At 38.2% G+C, this 18,741-nt stretch overlaps 3 protein-coding genes across 5 annotated transcripts in view; 1 reads left to right on the top strand and 2 right to left on the bottom strand.

Annotated features, from left to right (window-relative positions):
- LOC105157930 (mediator of RNA polymerase II transcription subunit 8) overlaps window positions 1-3,302 on the bottom strand; it is a 5,751-nt gene extending 2,449 nt beyond the window's left edge. Inside the window, exons 1-7 of the mRNA XM_011074466.2 lie at window positions 2,988-3,302; window positions 2,742-2,866; window positions 2,230-2,354; window positions 1,972-2,152; window positions 1,492-1,599; window positions 1,306-1,376; window positions 293-577 (exon numbers count right to left, since the gene is read on the bottom strand). Of these exons, the coding sequence (XP_011072768.1) occupies window positions 293-577; window positions 1,306-1,376; window positions 1,492-1,599; window positions 1,972-2,152; window positions 2,230-2,354; window positions 2,742-2,866; window positions 2,988-3,196 (1,104 nt within the window). The 5' untranslated portion in view covers window positions 3,197-3,302. The remainder of the gene's footprint in view (window positions 1-292; window positions 578-1,305; window positions 1,377-1,491; window positions 1,600-1,971; window positions 2,153-2,229; window positions 2,355-2,741; window positions 2,867-2,987) is intronic.
- LOC105157924 (E3 ubiquitin-protein ligase MARCH1) lies at window positions 10,883-16,376 on the top strand. Of its 3 annotated transcripts, none has more exons than XM_011074458.2 (8): window positions 10,883-11,103; window positions 12,176-12,494; window positions 12,704-12,789; window positions 13,395-13,541; window positions 14,918-15,020; window positions 15,343-15,455; window positions 15,809-15,906; window positions 16,201-16,376. In XM_011074458.2, exons 2-7 carry the CDS (start codon window positions 12,260-12,262, stop codon window positions 15,899-15,901), a joined length of 777 nt encoding a protein of 258 aa, XP_011072760.1. In that variant the 5' UTR covers window positions 10,883-11,103; window positions 12,176-12,259; the 3' UTR covers window positions 15,902-15,906; window positions 16,201-16,376. The 3 variants fall into 3 exon arrangements, with proteins under 3 accessions (XP_011072760.1, XP_011072759.1, XP_011072761.1); XM_011074457.2 differs by having other exon boundaries at window positions 16,104-16,296; XM_011074459.2 differs by lacking the exon at window positions 13,395-13,541 and having other exon boundaries at window positions 16,104-16,296.
- Window positions 16,543-18,701, bottom strand: LOC105157925. Its single transcript, XM_011074460.2, has 2 exons — window positions 18,280-18,701; window positions 16,543-16,846 (listed from the first exon to the last, which is right to left on the bottom strand). The coding sequence occupies exons 1-2, from the start codon at window positions 18,656-18,658 to the stop codon at window positions 16,776-16,778; spliced, it is 450 nt and encodes a 149-aa protein (XP_011072762.1). The 5' UTR covers window positions 18,659-18,701; the 3' UTR covers window positions 16,543-16,775.

Raw genomic sequence — 18,741 nt, 5'->3', positions numbered from 1 at the left:
AAGTGGTAATTCACTCATTGATTAAATGTTGTGACTTCATTGTTGTAATTTTACAGGGCTTGCATGAGTCAATAAGTTGTTTCAAACATGATGCTAGGTACTCCTACATAAGACATGAAGATATGCTGGAGAACAAGTTCCTATTTCAACATGAAATGCAGTTCGTTGAAAATCAACTACCAGATTTTCTCATGAGAAAAGGAAATCGAAGTAACAGTACATGAATGCAAGTTTTGTTGAATGAAAAATTGAAATATCCTTACATCTCTACAGAGAGAGTAAAAATTCATACCTGTCCCAGGCCAGGCATTGATGATGGTCTTATCTGTTGTTGACTTAGAAGTTGTTGCTGATGTGGTGGTAGCTGCATCATTTTCTGCCTCTGTTGGTGCTGGTGTTGTTGTAGTTGTTGTTGAGGCTGCTGTTGCTGAGGAGATGGTGTGTTCATGATGTTTGCACCAGATCTGGGTGAATTCGCATATTGCAGAGGAGATGCAGTTGTATTATCAAAGGAAGTGCTTCCCGTAGGACCAGAAGGGGAAGCTGCTGCTCTTCCAATAAGTTGTGCTCCAGCAGCCTATTTTAAGAGCAATGATAATAACATGAAAAATGATGCACCACAAGAAAATCAAGGCTATTCGACATGGAAAGATTTGTAAAAACATAATCCTGCTTATTTACTCTCCTCTTTTTTAGGTATTCAGTGTTCAGAACACTGCATCATACTTGACATCCATTACAGGGTTATAAAGATGATAGACCTATAGTGTTTTATCAGAGCCAATTTGTACTTGTAAGCTGAAAAGTCTAAAATGGACAAGATTAGTTTAGAAGAAAGGAAATTCCAGTTGCGATAACAGGATTTATATGGTTAAATATGGCTAGCATAAAAGAAGGAAATTCCTTTATCTGAACATGAGTTATGATAGAGTTAGTAAACATCAGCTTCGCATCTACTTATTCTCCTTTATTGGTGTGGAAGGAAACAAAAAACTTTACAGCACTGGTTGCAGCATATGCAAACAAGATGCGTAAACCATAAAAAGCTTATAGAAATGTAGGTTTAGTGTGCAGGGTTTTCTAAAACAAAGATTGTGAATCCTCATTTGCATCTCGATTCAAGGAAATACTCTAATCTAGTGGTAGAAGGGTTATTAACACTAGCAATGTGGGTGTAGCATCTGATAGACACCATGCTGGTTACAGATTGTTAGCAATATGAATGGGAAAAAGAGAGAAAGAGAGAGGAGAGAGAGGTCAGATTCTACTGAGCTTGAAAATTTATCGGGCAATATTGAGATTGACCTGTAACAAAGAACCCTGACTGTTATTACTGGCAGTTGACAAAAGTGGAGGTGTGCTCTTCTGGTACATTCCTAAAGTGCACAAAAACAATGTTGTGACTAGATGAGCAAACTCAGTTTAACAATTCAAATAATACAAAAGTGAAAAAGAAATTGATGAAGCAAAGAGCATAGGGAAATGGCAAACCAGATGAATCTGAAAAAGTCTGTGCACTGTCATTAGCAGTGAGTATATCTACCAAATGCATTGGAAGTGAAGATGTTACTTGCCTCTGGTCTCCAGGTATTCTTAACCCTGTATGTATGTATATACAAAGTATATTATAAATTATGGAAGCGCAAACAGGTAAAAGGCACAGGAATAATGTTGATCCAATCTTAAATATTCTTGACTTCGACATGATCCTCACATTAAAGAAGAACTCAATAACGAAGCAGAAACTAATTCATTATTTTCTTTGAGCTTGCAAAACTGTAGAGTAAGCATTACATAAGAACAAACCCAGAAGCTTATACGTTTTTTATTTGTGTTATTTCAAATAGGACCACGACAAATTGGTTAGCATCTTGTTGTATGACTTGCAGTGCGGATCAAACACTTGACTAGAAATAGATTAACGCAAAAAAATGCAGAGAATACAGAATATGGAACTCTTGGAGTTTGCACCTTCACCATGATTAACAGCACTACGAAGTGAATTTTCTTGTTCCTGTATTTTTGCTGCTTGAACCTTGTCGATTGTTGGCAGAAGTGTTGGTCCCTGTCGAGTACCAAAGTATGCTTTACGAGCATCAGCTATGATCTTCTCAGCACTTTCGCAAGCTGCTCCAATCATATCAATTCTAGTCTGGGACCAATTAGAAATCAGATGATTGCTAGAGACTGCTGTTACTAGCTACTAGTGTAGGCAGTATGACCACCCACCTTAAGCTTTTCAATCTGTGCAGCCACAGGCAGGCTCTGCATACCATGTAACAGCTGTTCTCTCTTGGTGTTGTCATCCATCTCCATTTCAGGCAAAAGTTTGGATGACAACATAACAGGTAAAACTGTATGCAAAGAAATTTCATTCAACAGACAAAATTGTAGTCCCACATAGTGACTCACTTCTTGTTCTATGGCGTACATCTCTTTTCACATATATAACATCCCGCATTTTCAGTAGCCTCTCTTACTAGTTTTTATCTTCCCTTTGAGTTTAGCTCTTTAGATGTAATGTCGAAAGGTTACAAGTTCCTCAAAAATGTTAGTCATCTTATAGGCTATCTCATATTGGATAAAATCAATTTTCCAGAATGCTTGATGATCATAGATGCTGATGAGCAATCTAAATTAATAATTCCAATGAGGTGCTGAAAATGAGAAGATATTCGACTTTCAAACAGTGTTGGGAATCGAATAAAGAATAGTAATAAATGTAGAAAAAGGACACATACTGGTAGCATTCTCAGCATTAACATTCTTAGGATGCACAACAAAAGCCTTGGAGACATTCTTAATATCTTCGACAATATTGTAAAGCTCCAGATTCACCATGGAGAACTGGCCCAATATATCTTGCCTGTACGCATAAAACCCCAAATGAATATTAAAAAAAAAAAAAAAAAAAAAAAAAGGAGATGCCAAAAAACCTTGAGATTATTCTTGGTTGAGGAATAAGTGAAATCTAAAGATTGTGATACCATTTGGGAACGGCGTTTGTACGGGCTATGGTGTCGAAGTCTTCGAGGATGCGAGAGATGGCTTTGAAGAGGCTGATAGCGCGAGTCTTGACAGAGTCGAGGTTGAGCTGCTGTTGAAGCGCAGGGTTCAGGCGCTCGACCACCCTGGGAGGCGGCGGTTGTTGTTGGTCTTGGGCGCCTGCCATCGTGACTCCTTCCATGGCTGCCATTAATTCTATCACAGCTCCGGCGGAGGGCAAAAGTCGTCAGTGTCAGTGCCTGCCCTTCTGCTTTTCTTTTCTTTTTTTTTTTTTTTTTTGAACAAGTCCTTCTAACTCTAACTTATACATATATATATCACATGATTTCATGTAATTTCTACGAGTTTTTTTGCACTTTAATTCTAATTATATATATATAAATATATTAGTTGACTAATAATATTTTATGTCAAAATGTATATAAATATATAATTTTAAATCTACATCATAGATTTAAAGTAAGTAAATTATAAGTTATTGATCTACTGAATTAAATTTGAATCCAAACTCAAATAAAATCGAACAGTTCTTAAATAAAATTATGAATATAGTTTTACAATTAAAAAATAAAAAATGAGAAATTAAGAAAAAAACTCATAGAAATTACATGAAATCACGCTAAGGGGGTAATTTGCTATATTTCAAAAAAGACATTGAGATAATTTATTATTTTTTTTAAAGGGGGATGATTTATTCATTTTCAATATCACATAGGCTAAATTATATTAAACCGGATTATATATTAAATAAAATATACAACATATGTGTATATATATTGTGCGGTTTCATATTAATGGCAAAAATATTATTATAAATAAGTTTGCGTTTTATTTGAATTGATGAATTTGAATTTGAAGAGAAATTTTATTTAAAATTCATTCATATTTAAAGAATTTATTATGAAGAATCCAATCCAAATAGAAAGGATAAGCATATTTAATTTCAAATAAAAAATTCCAGAAAATAGTGATGGTATTTCACTTTGGTTGAGAATTTATGAGAAAGTAAAAAATGTGGAGTGGGAAAAGTAGTTTAATCAATGCATCGTTATTTTTAGATGGGGTGCAAAAATGTGATGGAACCCAAATATTGCACGTATGATGAGTGCCAGATGTTATTGTTGGTGGGGTTGATCAAAGCAGGATTTCTATATATATTTATTTTATGACATGTGCAAATATTATATAGGGCGAAATACACTTTATCTCTCTAAAAAACTTTTTCTCCCTCAGCCCATCCTTTTCTCTCTCCTCAAAAATCTTCTGCCCAAATAAAAAATGGTGGGGAAACGATCACTGGATCAAAGAAGCTGTTGAGATTGTGGGGTTCTCAAGGCAGAAGAGGTGGCAGTGGCAAACGAGGGACGAAAAACAGCAACAGCAAGAGCAACTTCTTAAACCCAGATTTGAGAGAGAAAGCGGAAAACTGGTTCTCACCTACCCCCACGCGCACAATGACAGACTTTTCTTCTCTGCAAACTCTGGCCGACAACTTGGGTGACGGGGAGGGAGGTCCAGCCGATGATGGGACAGTCGTGGAGGGTGGTGGTCGACGGCAGGGAGACGTCGGCGGCGAGAATCCGGCTGAAAAACAGATTTCGCACAAAGAAGATGAAGGCTCGATTCTTGAAATGACGGGAACTGGCGCCGGTTCTTCGTCGGCTGATGCACGGTTGAGCTTCGTGGAGGCTAGAGACAGTGATTCCGAGGTGGATTTCAACTTTGAGGAGTTCCTTCGACTTGCTAACAGAGTGGTGGACGACGATAAGGACTCCATGGTTGCATTGAACAACCTAAAAATTCGATGGGAATCCAAGTTCGAGCGTGGTGCACTGGAGCAGCAACAGGCGGCGCCGTTGATTCGTAAGGCATGGTGCTGCTTATTAATGGCGACTACTGATCTCCTGGCCTGAAAATACATTGAGGAGGGGCCAACGACGGCGAGGGAAGGAAATATGCAGAATTTCACTGTTGGTTCGTCTTACTCGCTGAAAAATTTGCAGAGTCCGGCAGATATGCAGAATCTGACGACGTCCGGCAAGACTTCGACAGTGACTGAACTTGTGCAGACAGCTCCTTTAAACGCGACGGTGAGCTCTAGTTTGGAAAAAAAGTTGATCGAAAAATCTAGCAAAGTCAAGGTACCCAATTCTCACACCGGAATTTTCGTGGGCAACATCCCATTGCATGCATGTCCTGATGATACCATGCATGATGATAAATAGCACGTGCATTTAATAACTCATCGCAAAAAACTTTGTCATATGTGGCTCCTACTATTCAAAATGGCAAGGTGATTGTACGTCATACAATAGAAACTGTCCGGGATGGGTCTAGAAGATGGAAGACGACAACGGTTGGATATTTTCTTGGAAAAAAACCATACTTCCACCACCTAAAAGAGTATGTCTCATCAATATAGCTAACGGATTCTTCTTCTTCCAGTTTTCAAAACAGTTAATGATATGGAGGAAGTTATTGAGGGAGGACCATGGCTTTTTCAGGGTCAACCGATTTGTTTTACAAAAATGGGAGCTAGGGATGGCAATGAGAAAATTGAAGCACACCCAAGTACCCGTATGTATTAAGCTACGCCACCTTCCTGTGGAATTATGACAATAGAAGGACTAAGTACAGTGGCAAGCGGAGTCGGAAAACCTTTACATCCGGACGCCATCACGAGGGCATGCACGAGGCTGGACTTCGCTCGTGTATGCGTCATGCTTGACATCAGTTCAAAATTACCAAAGCATATTATTATTCTGACCCCAGACGATGATGGAGGAGAATCACCATGTAAAGTGGATGTCGAATACGAATGGGTTTCCCCCAAGTGCACAGGGTGTATGAGCTTGGGGCATTCTGCAAAGAATTGTGTGTTGAGTAACCCGACAAAACCTACTAAACTAGCAGTGTCCTCTATGTGCCAAAGATAACGACTAGTGGGCCACCTAAGATGGTGTGGGAGAAGGACGGTGCCACTCAGTCAATAGCAGCCGTTGGTGAACCTACGATTAAACAAAAGCCACGGGAAGAAGAGGCTAGATCGCCATCTCCGTGCTCCGATGAACCCGAAGCACCAAGAAGGGACGAGCGACAAAACGATAAGGGTAAGGATATTGTCCTTTATAACACATTTGATGCATTACATCTCCTTGATAATGATGGTGCAGACAAACATACCAGGGGTCCTAAGTCATGCAACCCCACCTCAGTTGACCCATGTTGAACGCAGTTGTCTGGAACGTGCGTGGCCTGACAAGAGGGACCACCAGCTAGTAGTGAAAGATCTTGTTGCTGGGTTCAGGTTACATTTCCTCGGTCTCTTTAAATCTCGTGTTAGATTGAATAATATTTCTCAGATTCAATCATTTCTTTTACCGCATTGGAAATGGTTTGTGGACTATGTGTCAACTGGCAACCGTATTTGGATAGCTTGGGATGAGAACTTTGTTCATGTTGATGTCATTGAATCGGGTGCGCAATTTATTCACTGTAATGTCACTATTCGAGCACTTCATGAGTCTGTTGCTATGACTGTTATTTATGGGGCCATTGAGCTAGCTGACAGACGTGATTTGTGGACCACTTTGGGGACGTTGGCCATCCAGTGTGTCGATACTTCGTGGCTTGTTGGGGGTGACTTTAATGCAGTTCGGGACCTCAGTGAAGTTTGTCGTGCCTTAGGAAACATTTGAGTGGCAATGGAAGAATCTAATTCATGTATCTAGGGGGCAAGACTTCTTCCTTTGCCCATGCAGGAAGAATGGTTCACATAGCACAATTGTAGTGCGAGTCCGAGGAACCTATAGAAACGACTGGATCGGATGCTCATTAATGACACATGGATCGCACGGTTCCCAACGTCAGCTTATATAAGCCTTACCCACCGTACCTCATATCACTCGCCGATGGTGTTGTGTGGGGATAGACATCAGCAATTGGGAGGTATTTCCGCTTTGACAATTATCTTACCATCTCACCAGCATTTATTCCTAGCGTGCAGAACATTTAGCAGCATAAGGTAGCTGGTATACCAATGTGCGCAATTACTCGAAAGCTAAAAGCTCTGAAACCGATCTTCCGAGAACAGAGAAGGAATAAGGGGGATTTATCACATAATGTACAGCTGGCTAAGGGATTTCTAGAGGCGGCCTAATTATTGGTTAGTGCGAACCGGCAAGAGGAGTTGTTTCTTTACTTGGAACATTGTTGTTGATTAGTTTTGACCAAAGCGGCAAAGTTTGAACAAATCATGCTACGTCAGCGAGCTAAGATGGAATGGATGAAAGGAGGCGATCAGTGCTCCAGGGTTTTCTTCCGTAAGATTGCCTAATGGAGGACTATGAGGAGAATTTTGCAAATCAGTGATGAGCAAGGAGTTACTCATTCGGCTCAGGAGGCAGTCACTAATGAGTTTGTCTCCTTTTATCATAACCTGCTAGGAGGAGAAAGGAGACGTAGCTTTATCGATATTCGATTCCTCAGACCATGGGCCAGACATTTATTAACAGAAGACGAAATCACTGCTATCCTTCGGCCTTTCACCCCCTCGGAGGTTAAACAGGTAGTGTTTGATATAGCTGAAGATAAGGCACTGGGTCCAGATGGGTATTCGTCTGGTTTTTTTAAGGCAGCATGGCCGATTGTGGGTGGGGAAGTAATGAGAGCGGTTTTGGATTTCTTCACAAATAGGAGGCTATTGAAACAAATCAACACCATATTACTAGCGTTTATTTCGAAGGTACATTTCCCAATGACAGTCAGTGATTTTTGGTCTATTTCTTGTTGCAATGTTCTCTATAAGATTATTGCTAAACTTCTTGTCCAAAGATTAAGTGTGGTGCTGGACAAGATCATTAATCCTTGCCAAGTAGCCTTTGTTCCTGGTAGAAGCATTGATGATAATATCATGCTAGCATAGGAGCTCTTCTCGGGATATAAACAGGCCCGACTCCCTCCCAGGTGCGCGCTAAAAGTGGATATTAGAAAGGCCTACGATACGGTCGAATGGGATTTTCTATTTGTTGTTCTGGAGTTATTTGGATTCCCTCCCATATTCATCAGATGGATTGAGGAATGCGTTACCACCCCTTCATTTTCAGTTGGCCTGAATGGAAAACTGCATGGGTTCTTTCTGGGCGCAAGAGGACTGAGACAGGGAGATCCTCTATCACCGTACTTATTTGTCCTCGTGATGGAGGTCTTACATTTGGGTTTCTTGCAGATGATTGAGCAAGATGGACACTTTACTTTCCATTGGAAATGTGAGGCGACACGCATTTTCCAGCTTGGGTTCACGGATGATCTCTTGCTGTTTTGTAAGGCTAATATGGACTCGATTGGTGTGCTGAAAAAGGGCTTGGATCTCTTTGCCGGTTGGTCGGGGCTAAATTTTAATGTTCAGAAGAGTCATATTATTATTTCACAGTCAGCACAAGGATTGGGGGAGGACATGATGACTTTCCTTGGGTTTCAGGAGGGATATCTACCGATGAGGTACCTTGGCCTTCCTCTCTTATCCAGTAGACTATCTATTATGGATTGTCAGCCTTTATTGTTGAAGATTGATCAATGTATAGCTGGTTGGGAGGGACTCTCACTGTCATATGCGGGTAGAGTGCAAATTATTAAATCTATGCTCACCTCACTTAGTGTTTATTGGGCATCTGCATTCATATTGCCTAAAAAAATTACAAAAGAAATCGCGAAGAGACTTTGAGCATTTTTGTGGAAAGGCTCGGGTAATAGTGGATATGCCAAAGTGGCTTGGACAGAGGTGTGCCGACCGATGGAGGAAGGGGGGCAAGAACTCAGGTATGTTGCTACTTTGAATCGGGCACTCATGACCAACAAACTATGCGAAGTGATAAAGTGTGATAGGACGTCGATATGGGTGGATTGGCTTTATTATGACCGCTTACTTAACACCTCCATCTAGACAGTTCGTGATGATAGAGGATCGTGGGTATGGAGGAAACTTTTACGCCTCCGACCTTTTCTTCGATCGATGGTTGACTACCACATTGGGGACGGACATGGATTTTATTTATGGCAGGACCCATGGCATCCTATCGGACCACTCATTGACAGATTCCCGCGAGCGCCGATATTATTGGGAGTGGATTTTTTGACCAAGCTCAGCGTTGTCATAGATGAGGGTGTTTGGCAATGGCCTCCTTTCACTGAATCTGAATGCTTAGAGATCTTATGCACATTGCCTCACATCCATGGAGGCGAGGATCGTATCATTTGGCGATTTTAGAGCAGGCAACCTTCAATACAGGCCATTATCCGATTATTTAATCCACCTGGGCCGAAAGTAGGATGGGCTTCAGTACTTTCGGGCTCTTGTAAGATCCCACGTCACACGTTTATCTTATGGATGGCAATTTTGGGCAAACTGCCAATGACGGATAAAGCATGGTTTTGTCACCTCTTTGATTGTGTTTTGTGTGATGTGGGAGCAACGAAGACCCATAGTCACCTTTTCTTTCAATGCTGATTTAGCAAATAATGTCTTTCTGAGGTTCGCAGATTGGTCCGTTTTCCATGGCCCAACAGAGATTGGATGACTGATATCGAATGGGCAACACGAAAATGGAGGGAAAAACACATTGTTAACCTTGCTTACCGAGCTTTACTAGCCTCATGTGTTTATCACATTTGGAGAGCAAGGAACTTGAGGAGATTTGAGCATGAGAGAGGACTCCCGTCACGTTGGCCTTCTTGATTGTGGAAGATGTCAGACAGCGCATCCTTAGTATTAACCTAGCCACGTCTGTTAGTACATGTGTCTTATTTAGACTATGGCGTATCCCTTGGACTGTCGAGGGAGAAACCAATTAAAGAACTTTATTGTACTATTATGTTTCCTTTTTATTAATGAAAATTACGTTTACCCAAAAAAAAAAAAAGAAATACACTTTATCCTCTAAATTATTTTAATGTAAATAGTTATCCCCTTAAACTAATAATTATAACATTTATTATCCTAGTTGGATAAAACTGCATCTTATACCTTGAATAATTATATATTTTTCAATACATTTTAGTAATTTGCACATTAAATCATCACCACATTATCTATAACTAAAAAGAATTTTTAACAAATAAAGAATTTAAATTAAAAATAGAGTAAAAAGTTAATGTATATAAAAAATACACAATAATAACAAAAAGATCAAAGTTTTTTTATTAATTTATTGTAATCATGTCTTATTTAACTTAAAAAGTTTTTATGTGTATTTATTATACAATTTGAACTATTTTACAGACTCACAATTTAAGAAATAAATGTGCACAATAAGTACATCAAAAATTTTCATGTAAATATTTATTAATTTGGTAATAAAATTAAGTTATTAACTATTTAATTTTTTAAATAAAAATAAGCAATTACATATTTATTTTTTTAAAAAAAATATGACAAAATATATCAATAATCTTTTGTTTTCCTAAAAGTTTTAAATTTGTAGCTAAGCATAATATTGTCAATTTATTTTCAAAAGTATATATGAATTATTAGGATGTTATATTTATTGCGTATCTATTATATACATTAACTTATTACTCTATTGATAATTTATTTTAGTTAAAAAATAATTTGATGTTGATTTAATATATAAAATATATTAAAAATAATATAATTGTTTAAGATATAAAGAATAATTTTATTCAATCAAAAAATAAGTATTATGTCTACTAATTTAGAAAATAAATATTACGTAAGAAGGAATAAGGGCCAAACCGTATTTAACCCAATTATATGTTAGTAGTTATATTTTGTTTAAGAAAAAATAATGATAATGTCAGTGTCAGAACAATTATTACTACTATTATTATTAGTTAAATATTATTGGCCTTCGGTCAGTTCTAAGTCCAGGCCAGGTCTGTCTGGTGACGGACGTTTTCGCTTCACACAACGCTTCTCTCTCTCTCTCTCTCGACGCTGCCTTCTCAGTTCCTGCTCACATTTCCCCTCGATTTAAAAACCCTAATATTTATGATTTCTTATACTTTTGTTTTGCCAATTCTCGATCGTCGTTGTTGCTTGTGATGCTCCCCTCGAATCCCTGAGAAGGCTGAATTCATCAGGTCACTCTACCTCCTGCATTTCAATATCTGCTTCATTATTCAACTCTTCATTCTATTACATCTCTGACCATTTCAACCGATTATTCTGCCATATTTTTTTGCAGAGCTGACTATCTTTTCATCATTTATAGATTTGTTGTTGATTTCATGGGCTCTGATGTATTTGACATTTCATATGCTCTACTTGTCTCTGTTTCCTGTGTTACATCACTGATTAGAAATTGAAATTTCGATGATTGCGGTCTCTATTGCTGCTCGCGCAGTCTCATCAACTAATTTAAAGTCAATGTCAATGCCATTGTACTGTTTAAACCTAATGATATCTCTTCTTTTATCCTGAAAACAAGGTGACGAATGAGTTGATTTTCCCTACTGGTTTATATTTTGTTTTGATACAATCCTACAATCATCCGCTGAAGCTGAATGCTACTTGTGGTAGCGCTAGATTGGCCCCTTTGGATCACAAACCTATTTACCTTTAAGTCTTCACTGCTGTCAAATACCAAGTGGAGGTATTGATAAGTGGGCTGTGCATGTATACTACAGCTTGTATGACTTTTACTATTTGGCTGTTTGGTACGGGTCAAATAATTAATTCATGCCAAAATGTGATGGGGCTCCATAACAATGACAGTGCTCTAATTAAAGCTGGAATATCCACCTCTATCACACAGTTCATGCATAACATCATGGTTATCATTTGCTGGAATTTATGTCGTTTGAAGGAAGCACAAGTTAGCTGCAATGGATAGCTCTGAAGATGCTTGAAGTTGGTTGGTAGCGTGTTAAATATGCTATATGTCCATTAAGAACATCTAACCAAGATGGTTGCAGATAAAGTATTTGATTTGCTTGCTATAGCTAAATATGTGAAAAAGGATACCTATCTTTGAATAAAATATAACATGTGGTGTGGCCTGACAACCTTATTGGAACAAGATATCAACTGAGCTCAAGGGTTGAAGCTATATTCTGTGACCAGTGCTATAAATTAGCAGCTTCGTTGATTGTCTGTAATACCAGCTGTGGGCCCCTTGACTGATTTTTTGACTCTATATAATCCATCATGCAGGAAGCTCTCAGTTGATATGCTCTGTCACAATAACTGTTATCATCATGAATTTACCCATGTAATCTTCCGTCAAAGTCCTTAGCAATGCAATTAGCACAACATGATATTCGGACTGAGGATACTTCAGAAACAGAACCCATTTTATCTCAGTCTAGTACAGCAGAGAGATCAGAAGAATGTTCCTCCTCAATTGAAATAACTGTCGGTGTGGATTCTTCTACTATAGCTGCTGCTGATCTATCAATTCCGGATATTGCTGAGAATATTGCTCTCGTGCGTGCAGAGCAACCACAATGCCGCATATGCCTCGACACTGAAGGTCTCTACCAGTTATTTGCATCCATACTAGATTTTTTTTATTTTAATAAGCTAGATACACATCATGGGAGGCGTTGTTATTCCAATTATGACAGAGATAACAAAATATCTAGGACTTTACGTGAGGTTTATATGAGTGAAACATTAGCATCTTAGTTTCACAAGGCTGCTTTTCATCTTGTTTATTGAATCATTGATCATTCTGTTCAGGAGAAGATTTAATTGCACCATGCCATTGTAAGGGCACCCAAAAGTATGTCCACAGATCATGTCTCGATAATTGGAGGTCAACAAAGGTATCTTTAGTATTTTTTCAACGTACTTCTCTTGACAATCTTTTTCAAAACTTTGTGATCCCTTGTACTTCACTAGACTAGCTGGTTTTCCAGAACATTGAGCATCAGTGTGCCAGTGAACCATACATCTTTTTATGAAAAAAACTATTCAGGTTCTCCAATAACTCTTCCTGAAGAGCATTCAGTTATTTGGTTGCTATTCCAGTTTCTATTTGTTGAGACCTTTCTGCCTCCTATTGACCAACTTTTAGTTTCATTTTTTGTTCTCCAGTTTTTATTTCCTGAACTGGAATGCATTTTTATCAAATTTACTTTCTGATTCTGTTAGTGGTTATATCGTATACGACATCTTTGAAAGGCGCAAAACTGATGCGCATTATCCTAGTAAACCTGTGATATAGTTGATAGTATTTTTTTTTATGTTAGCTATTTGAAGACTACAATGTGTGAAATATCATTTCCAAATCTCCATTTAAGATTGATACTTTTCTATCAATTATCAATCCTTTCCTAACATCTTGAATTTGCTGAGAAAGAGTTAATATTTTGGCTGCTTAGATCACTTTTAAAAATTATTAAGTGTTTTTCTGCCTTCCACAATTCAGGAGGGCTTTGCTTTTGCTCACTGTACAGAATGCAGGGCAAAGTTTATATTGCGTGCCAATGTCCCTCCTGATCGGTGGTGGTTGAGGTTAAAGTTTCAATTTCTTGTTGCGAGAGACCATGCTATCATTTTCGTTATTGTTCAGCTGGTAGGAAATGCTTCTTTTCTGCAGAATTTTCGTCAGAACATTTTTATATCATGGTTAGTGTTGGTGTAACTAAGTGGCTAATTTAATTTTTATGCTGGTCAAGAAAATAATATGGTTCGCTGCATCCTTTTCTGTGTTTTCTGTTGGTTTTTTCTTATCACTGTACTCGGTTATGCTGTTGTAATCTCTTTGTTTACTATCCGTTTCCTTCTGCATAATTTCCTTTTTTCTCTAAGTTCACAATATTGCTTGAAGCCTTTTACTCTGAGCAGTTTTATGCATGCAACAGGGCAATTATGTGTGAGTTTTCTTATCGTAGCCCTTGTATAAAGAGGTGTACCCTCTTTGAGTGATTATGTCTCTAAAGTGTATACGTCAGCATAAAATAATCATGCGGACATGAATTGGAATGATCAAATTCAGAAAATGAATAAACAGAAACTATTTAATCAAATCTTTTTTTTATGAAGATCCTTGTTTAGAATAATCTATGTCATTCTTGCTGTGTTTATTGTTAGTATTCTACCATATGGTGAATGGTCTACCCCTCTCAATTGCTCTTAGTTGGCTGACCCTGGTATCACCTTGGTAGATGTACTTCTTCAGATTTTCACTATCAAAATCACAGCTTGCAAGTGTCCGCCTACTTTTGGTGGCCAACGTGCAAAGGGGCTTTAGAGAAACTACATGATAAGTGTGTACATGCCTCTCAGCTGGGATTTATTACTGAAGTTAACATATGCACAGAACATTAAAATATATCTGAAGTTTCATTCCTCTGGTGTTCAGAGATATTGGATTGAAAATCTCCGAAATCAGAAGTTTTCAGTACTTGTGGTTTGTAAGTTAAGAGGTTATCATATGCCTTCAACTCTTTCGATTTAGCCGGCTTTGCTATGTTTCGTGCAATCTGTACCTCTCATCATGATTTTAGAAAATCTGTGTCATTCATTCTTATATACTATAAGTTCCTGAAATATTCTGTCAATTTTGTTATAAGGTTGGGAGATCCTGTGTTCTCTTTCTCTCTCCCCTCTCCTTTTTCTTCTTTTTGTCTTGGTTATGCATGTCTTATAAATGAAAATTGAGTGCTGCAGATATAGGTTGTTTTGAAATTTGTCTACGGCTGGAAAAAATGATAGTCATTTTGTTCTGAATCTCATTAAAAAGTGTGAAACCCTTTGATGCTTTGAAGCATTCTAGTAATCAATGTGGTGTGTATAATTAGGAATTAATTCTTCCATGTTATAGTGAATTTAGCTTCTTGATTGGTTTCGAACTGATTATTTGTATAGCTTATGCTACTGATTGGAAGAGTTCAGCTTTCTGCATGTGTATTGTGTCTTATCAATATGCTTTGCTATAACTTTCCTTAGATTGTTGCATTTCTTGGCGTGCTGGTGTACAAATTTTATGGAGAAGAACTACGGGAGATGTTTGGTTATGAAGAACACCCGTATGGGTTTTATACAATGGCAGGTAATTGCACTCTAATCTTTCCTAGAAATTCATATTCTTGTTCTTTTTACAGCTGTGTAGAAGGTCTCCTCAGACGATTGTTATTTGTCTGTCTCCTCATCCTTGATTATTACGCTCAAAAGTGATAGCATGATTGCTTTCTTTTCCACGTAATTCGTTAAGGACTTCTGATAGATAGCCTGAGAATTTTATGCAGGAGGAGAATCTCTTTAACATGTCGCCAAAATGTGGATCTGATACTTAAATTCGATATTCGTCTTGCCAAATATTCTTTTGACACTGTTCTAAGGCACTCTTATTTTCCAACTTTGATGCTCTGCAGTTTTGGCAATTGTGTTGGTTGGGTTGCTCTATGGCTTCTTTATTGCAATAATATGTGGACAGAGGATCAATGAACGCCACTACCATGTTCTTGCCAAGCAAGAACTGACAAAGGTTTATGTTTCACAGTTGGTATTTGGTCTATTGGTTCTCCTCTATTATACATATGAAAGATAACATAGATAAGATAAGGCAGATTGTGTTTCAATGCAGAACCATAGATATCAGTTTCAGTCAATATTGGAAAACTATTCTAGTTGTTTACTTCATGCAACTGTGGAAGAATTGGCTGATTGCTTTTAAGAATCAAGGAAACTTCAGTTATTGCCTTTAACTATATCTCATGAGAATATCTTCGGGAGTAATATTGAAAATCTGTCAGAATATTTTATTGGTGTCAAGGTTTTACGTCTTTCTTTTTAATTTACCAAATCGGTACTAATTTTGTGTTTGCTTTGTGTTCCCAGGAGTATGTTGTAGAAGACCGAGAAGCTAACAAGGGCATGTCAGAACTTGATCCCAGCCATGTGACTGAGCTAAGAATGCTAGGCCTCTACTAAGATCGGTAGGATCTCCTGTGATTGCTATATGCAATTCTCCAAGATAAAAGAAAGAAATGAACATTCTCCATCTTCATCTTTCACGTCATTCTGTTTCAGTTTTGTTGTATTTCTAAAAGTTGTGTTCCTTCTCATGGAAATGGAAGTTAGTTTTTGCAATCAGTAAGAGTCTGATACGGGCCATGGTTTTACTTATCTGCAGTTTTGATCAGCTGACGCCATGCTTGTCTTGATGATATGAATTTTATTGCATCTCCCCAAGTGTCCAGCAAGTTACACTTAATATGCCTTTGAAACAGGTTAGCACCTTTTCAGGGAAGCTGATCCAGATCCGGGGGAGCGAATGCAGATTTTGATTATAAAACTACGGGTCCCACTACTTGTCCATTGATATACCCTTGTTGAAAAAACACTTGAAACAATGTATATAATTAATTCCATGTTATCATGTGAAATAATAACCTGCAAGGATACAGCAAATTCAGCTCTGTTTTTGCTTTCTCTTTCACTCGTAGAGATAGTACAGAGTATGAAATCATACAAACATTGTTTCAACCCTCAGACGGATGGAACAGTGCACCAGTCAAATCCAATAACCACTGAGGCCAAATTTAAAATCATTCTTTCCAATGAATGAAATATTCAGAGAGGTGTATGGTCGAGTATTTAAAATTGGGCATAGTTGTACATAGTATTTCTTAAGCCTGTGAGAATATGCAAGTAGCATTAAGTTACAAATATGACTTCTTCTTATGTACAGATCCTGCTCAATAAAACACTAGTGAACTTCTACATCCTAAGCTACACAATTTACATGTATACAACGTCCCCACCTAAGTGAAGCTGACTTTACAATCTTTACAACTTGGCAGCCTTATTCCTCGTGTAAGGAAGTGTTAGTAGATGATGCCTCAACCCCTGCTATATCCAAATCACATGACGCACCTGCAGTCAAATAAATAGGCTCATGAGGCAATTTACAAGAGATGCACAAACCAAGAATGCTCAATTACCAAGCACTCATGATTAAACCACTGAGAACCAGAAATATGATCAAACGGTAGCCACATCGACCATGAGACTTGGAAACTCTAGTAAATAACTGGAAAACAAGTAGTAAATTCTTTATGGGAAGAACCTGAAGCTGGACACTGTTTTGGTCAGATCACAAACTCTTCAACAGAAATGCATCAGACAGGGATAACTGTGAATTGTTTGTTTCATCATCCACAAACAATGTGGAGCCACCAAAGTTGAGTATATTATTATCAATTCAACAAATAAAACAACCTGACCTCTAATATGAAATCAAAAGTGTTATATAAAGAAAATGAAGACAGACTGTCTTGCTAAAGAGATTTGGTGATGAAATAATCAAGGACAGAGTTCATGCAGCATTCCATGTCAGATTACAAGATTTCAGCAGAGATTAATCAGACAGGGATAACTGTAAATGATTGATCTCATCATTCATGGAAGTTGCACACTCAACTACTGACACAAAAACGATAAACCATTGAAACTAAGCGAAGACAAAAATATTTTTCCCTCCACAGGGCAAAAAAATATGATGAAATAGAGCAAGGAGCACCCAAAAGAGGCGCTCAGTTTCAAAACATCCAAAACATGAAGCCTCAGTCCGTCCTAGTTCAAATGCATTCAACATTATTATGTTGGCATTTCAGGTGAAATACAAATTAACATCACAGGCTTCCAATTACATGCGCAAAGATTAAAGAGGAAACTTTTTGGTGCAAAATAAACAAAGGCTGGTTATTTGAACTGATAAAAGAAAGGGAATGTCACCAGTTGAATCTGATCTGTAAAATCTTAGATTATTAAATTAGACTGGAATAACTATAAGGTTATGAAATTCAAATTAAACAAATAAAGAAAATGAAAATTAAGGCCCGAGGGAAGCAGAGAACTTGTAACGAGTCAGAGGCATCAGATCTTCCTATTCAGCTGAGCGTCATCACACTCAAAAAGATTGAGCACTCCACTCTGAAGAGTACATCATTTGCCCCTCTCTCTAATTGAGGCTTGATTTTGACAGAAGAAAAACTCATCAAGAATGATATATGAATACACAAATAAACAAGATAGTTCCAATATAAAAACAAGTACTTAGATACTAATACATAAGAATAAATCGTACACCTTTATCCTGCAGCGCGCATATTCCACCCCCCCTCCCACCCCAAACAAAAAAAGGTATTCAACATATTTTCTAAAATGCTCAACTCTCTGAATAGAAAACAGAGGGGAAAAAAAGAAAAATAAAAATTAACACACACACAAACAAATCAAACCAAGAACAAGCTATCAAAATTCGAAGGAAACAAAAATGAGGTAAGAAAAGAACCAGCAGTATATACCATTTTGAATATAGAACGCGGAGGAAGGCCATCCCTGTAAGGTAATAAGAGAAAGATACTCCTCATCGGTGAGGGAGTTGGCTAGCTTGTGAACAATCTGGGCAACGCCGTACGAGCTCCGGCGAGGTGGTACCCAATAGGAGGCTCCGGGAACAAAGGGCAGCCAATCTGGTTTGGATCTCTTAACGATAATGCTATGGATAGCATCCTCAATCTTTTCTACGGCCCTCGCCTCCGCCTCCGACGCCGTCAGCTCCGATAGCGAGCTGCACCCCGGCTGAGTGGAGAGGCAGCGACTGGGTCTTAGCTTGGCGGCGGAAAAGAGGTAGGCAGGAGAGGCGGTTGTCCGAATTAGGGTTTGAGACAGAAAAAGAGCCATTGAGGAGGATACCGAACGAGAACAAGGCAGTCGGTCCAAGCGGGTGGTATATGTAATATATAGAGAGGAGAAGGGGTGTAAAT

The sequence above is a fragment of the Sesamum indicum genome, linkage group LG3 (genome assembly GCF_000512975.1).
Source record: "Sesamum indicum cultivar Zhongzhi No. 13 linkage group LG3, S_indicum_v1.0, whole genome shotgun sequence".
NCBI classification, from domain to species: domain Eukaryota; kingdom Viridiplantae; phylum Streptophyta; class Magnoliopsida; order Lamiales; family Pedaliaceae; genus Sesamum; species Sesamum indicum.
This window is presented reverse-complemented; position numbering and strand designations above follow the sequence as displayed.

Bases quoted from the DNA above. Each gene is read 5' to 3' on its own strand.
- LOC105157924 (XM_011074458.2), top strand. From the start codon at position 12,260: ATGCAATTAGCACAACATGATATTCGGACTGAGGATACTTCAGAAACA. The intron at 12,495-12,703 runs GTCTCTACCAGT...CATTCTGTTCAG, and splicing joins CATATGCCTCGACACTGAAG to GAGAAGATTTAATTGCACCA. The intron at 15,456-15,808 runs GTTTATGTTTCA...TTGTGTTCCCAG, and splicing joins CCAAGCAAGAACTGACAAAG to GAGTATGTTGTAGAAGACCG.
- LOC105157925 (XM_011074460.2), bottom strand. From the start codon at position 18,658: ATGGCTCTTTTTCTGTCTCAAACCCTAATTCGGACAACCGCCTCTCCT. The intron at 16,847-18,279 runs GTATATACTGCT...ATTTGACTGCAG, and splicing joins CGCGTTCTATATTCAAAATG to GTGCGTCATGTGATTTGGAT.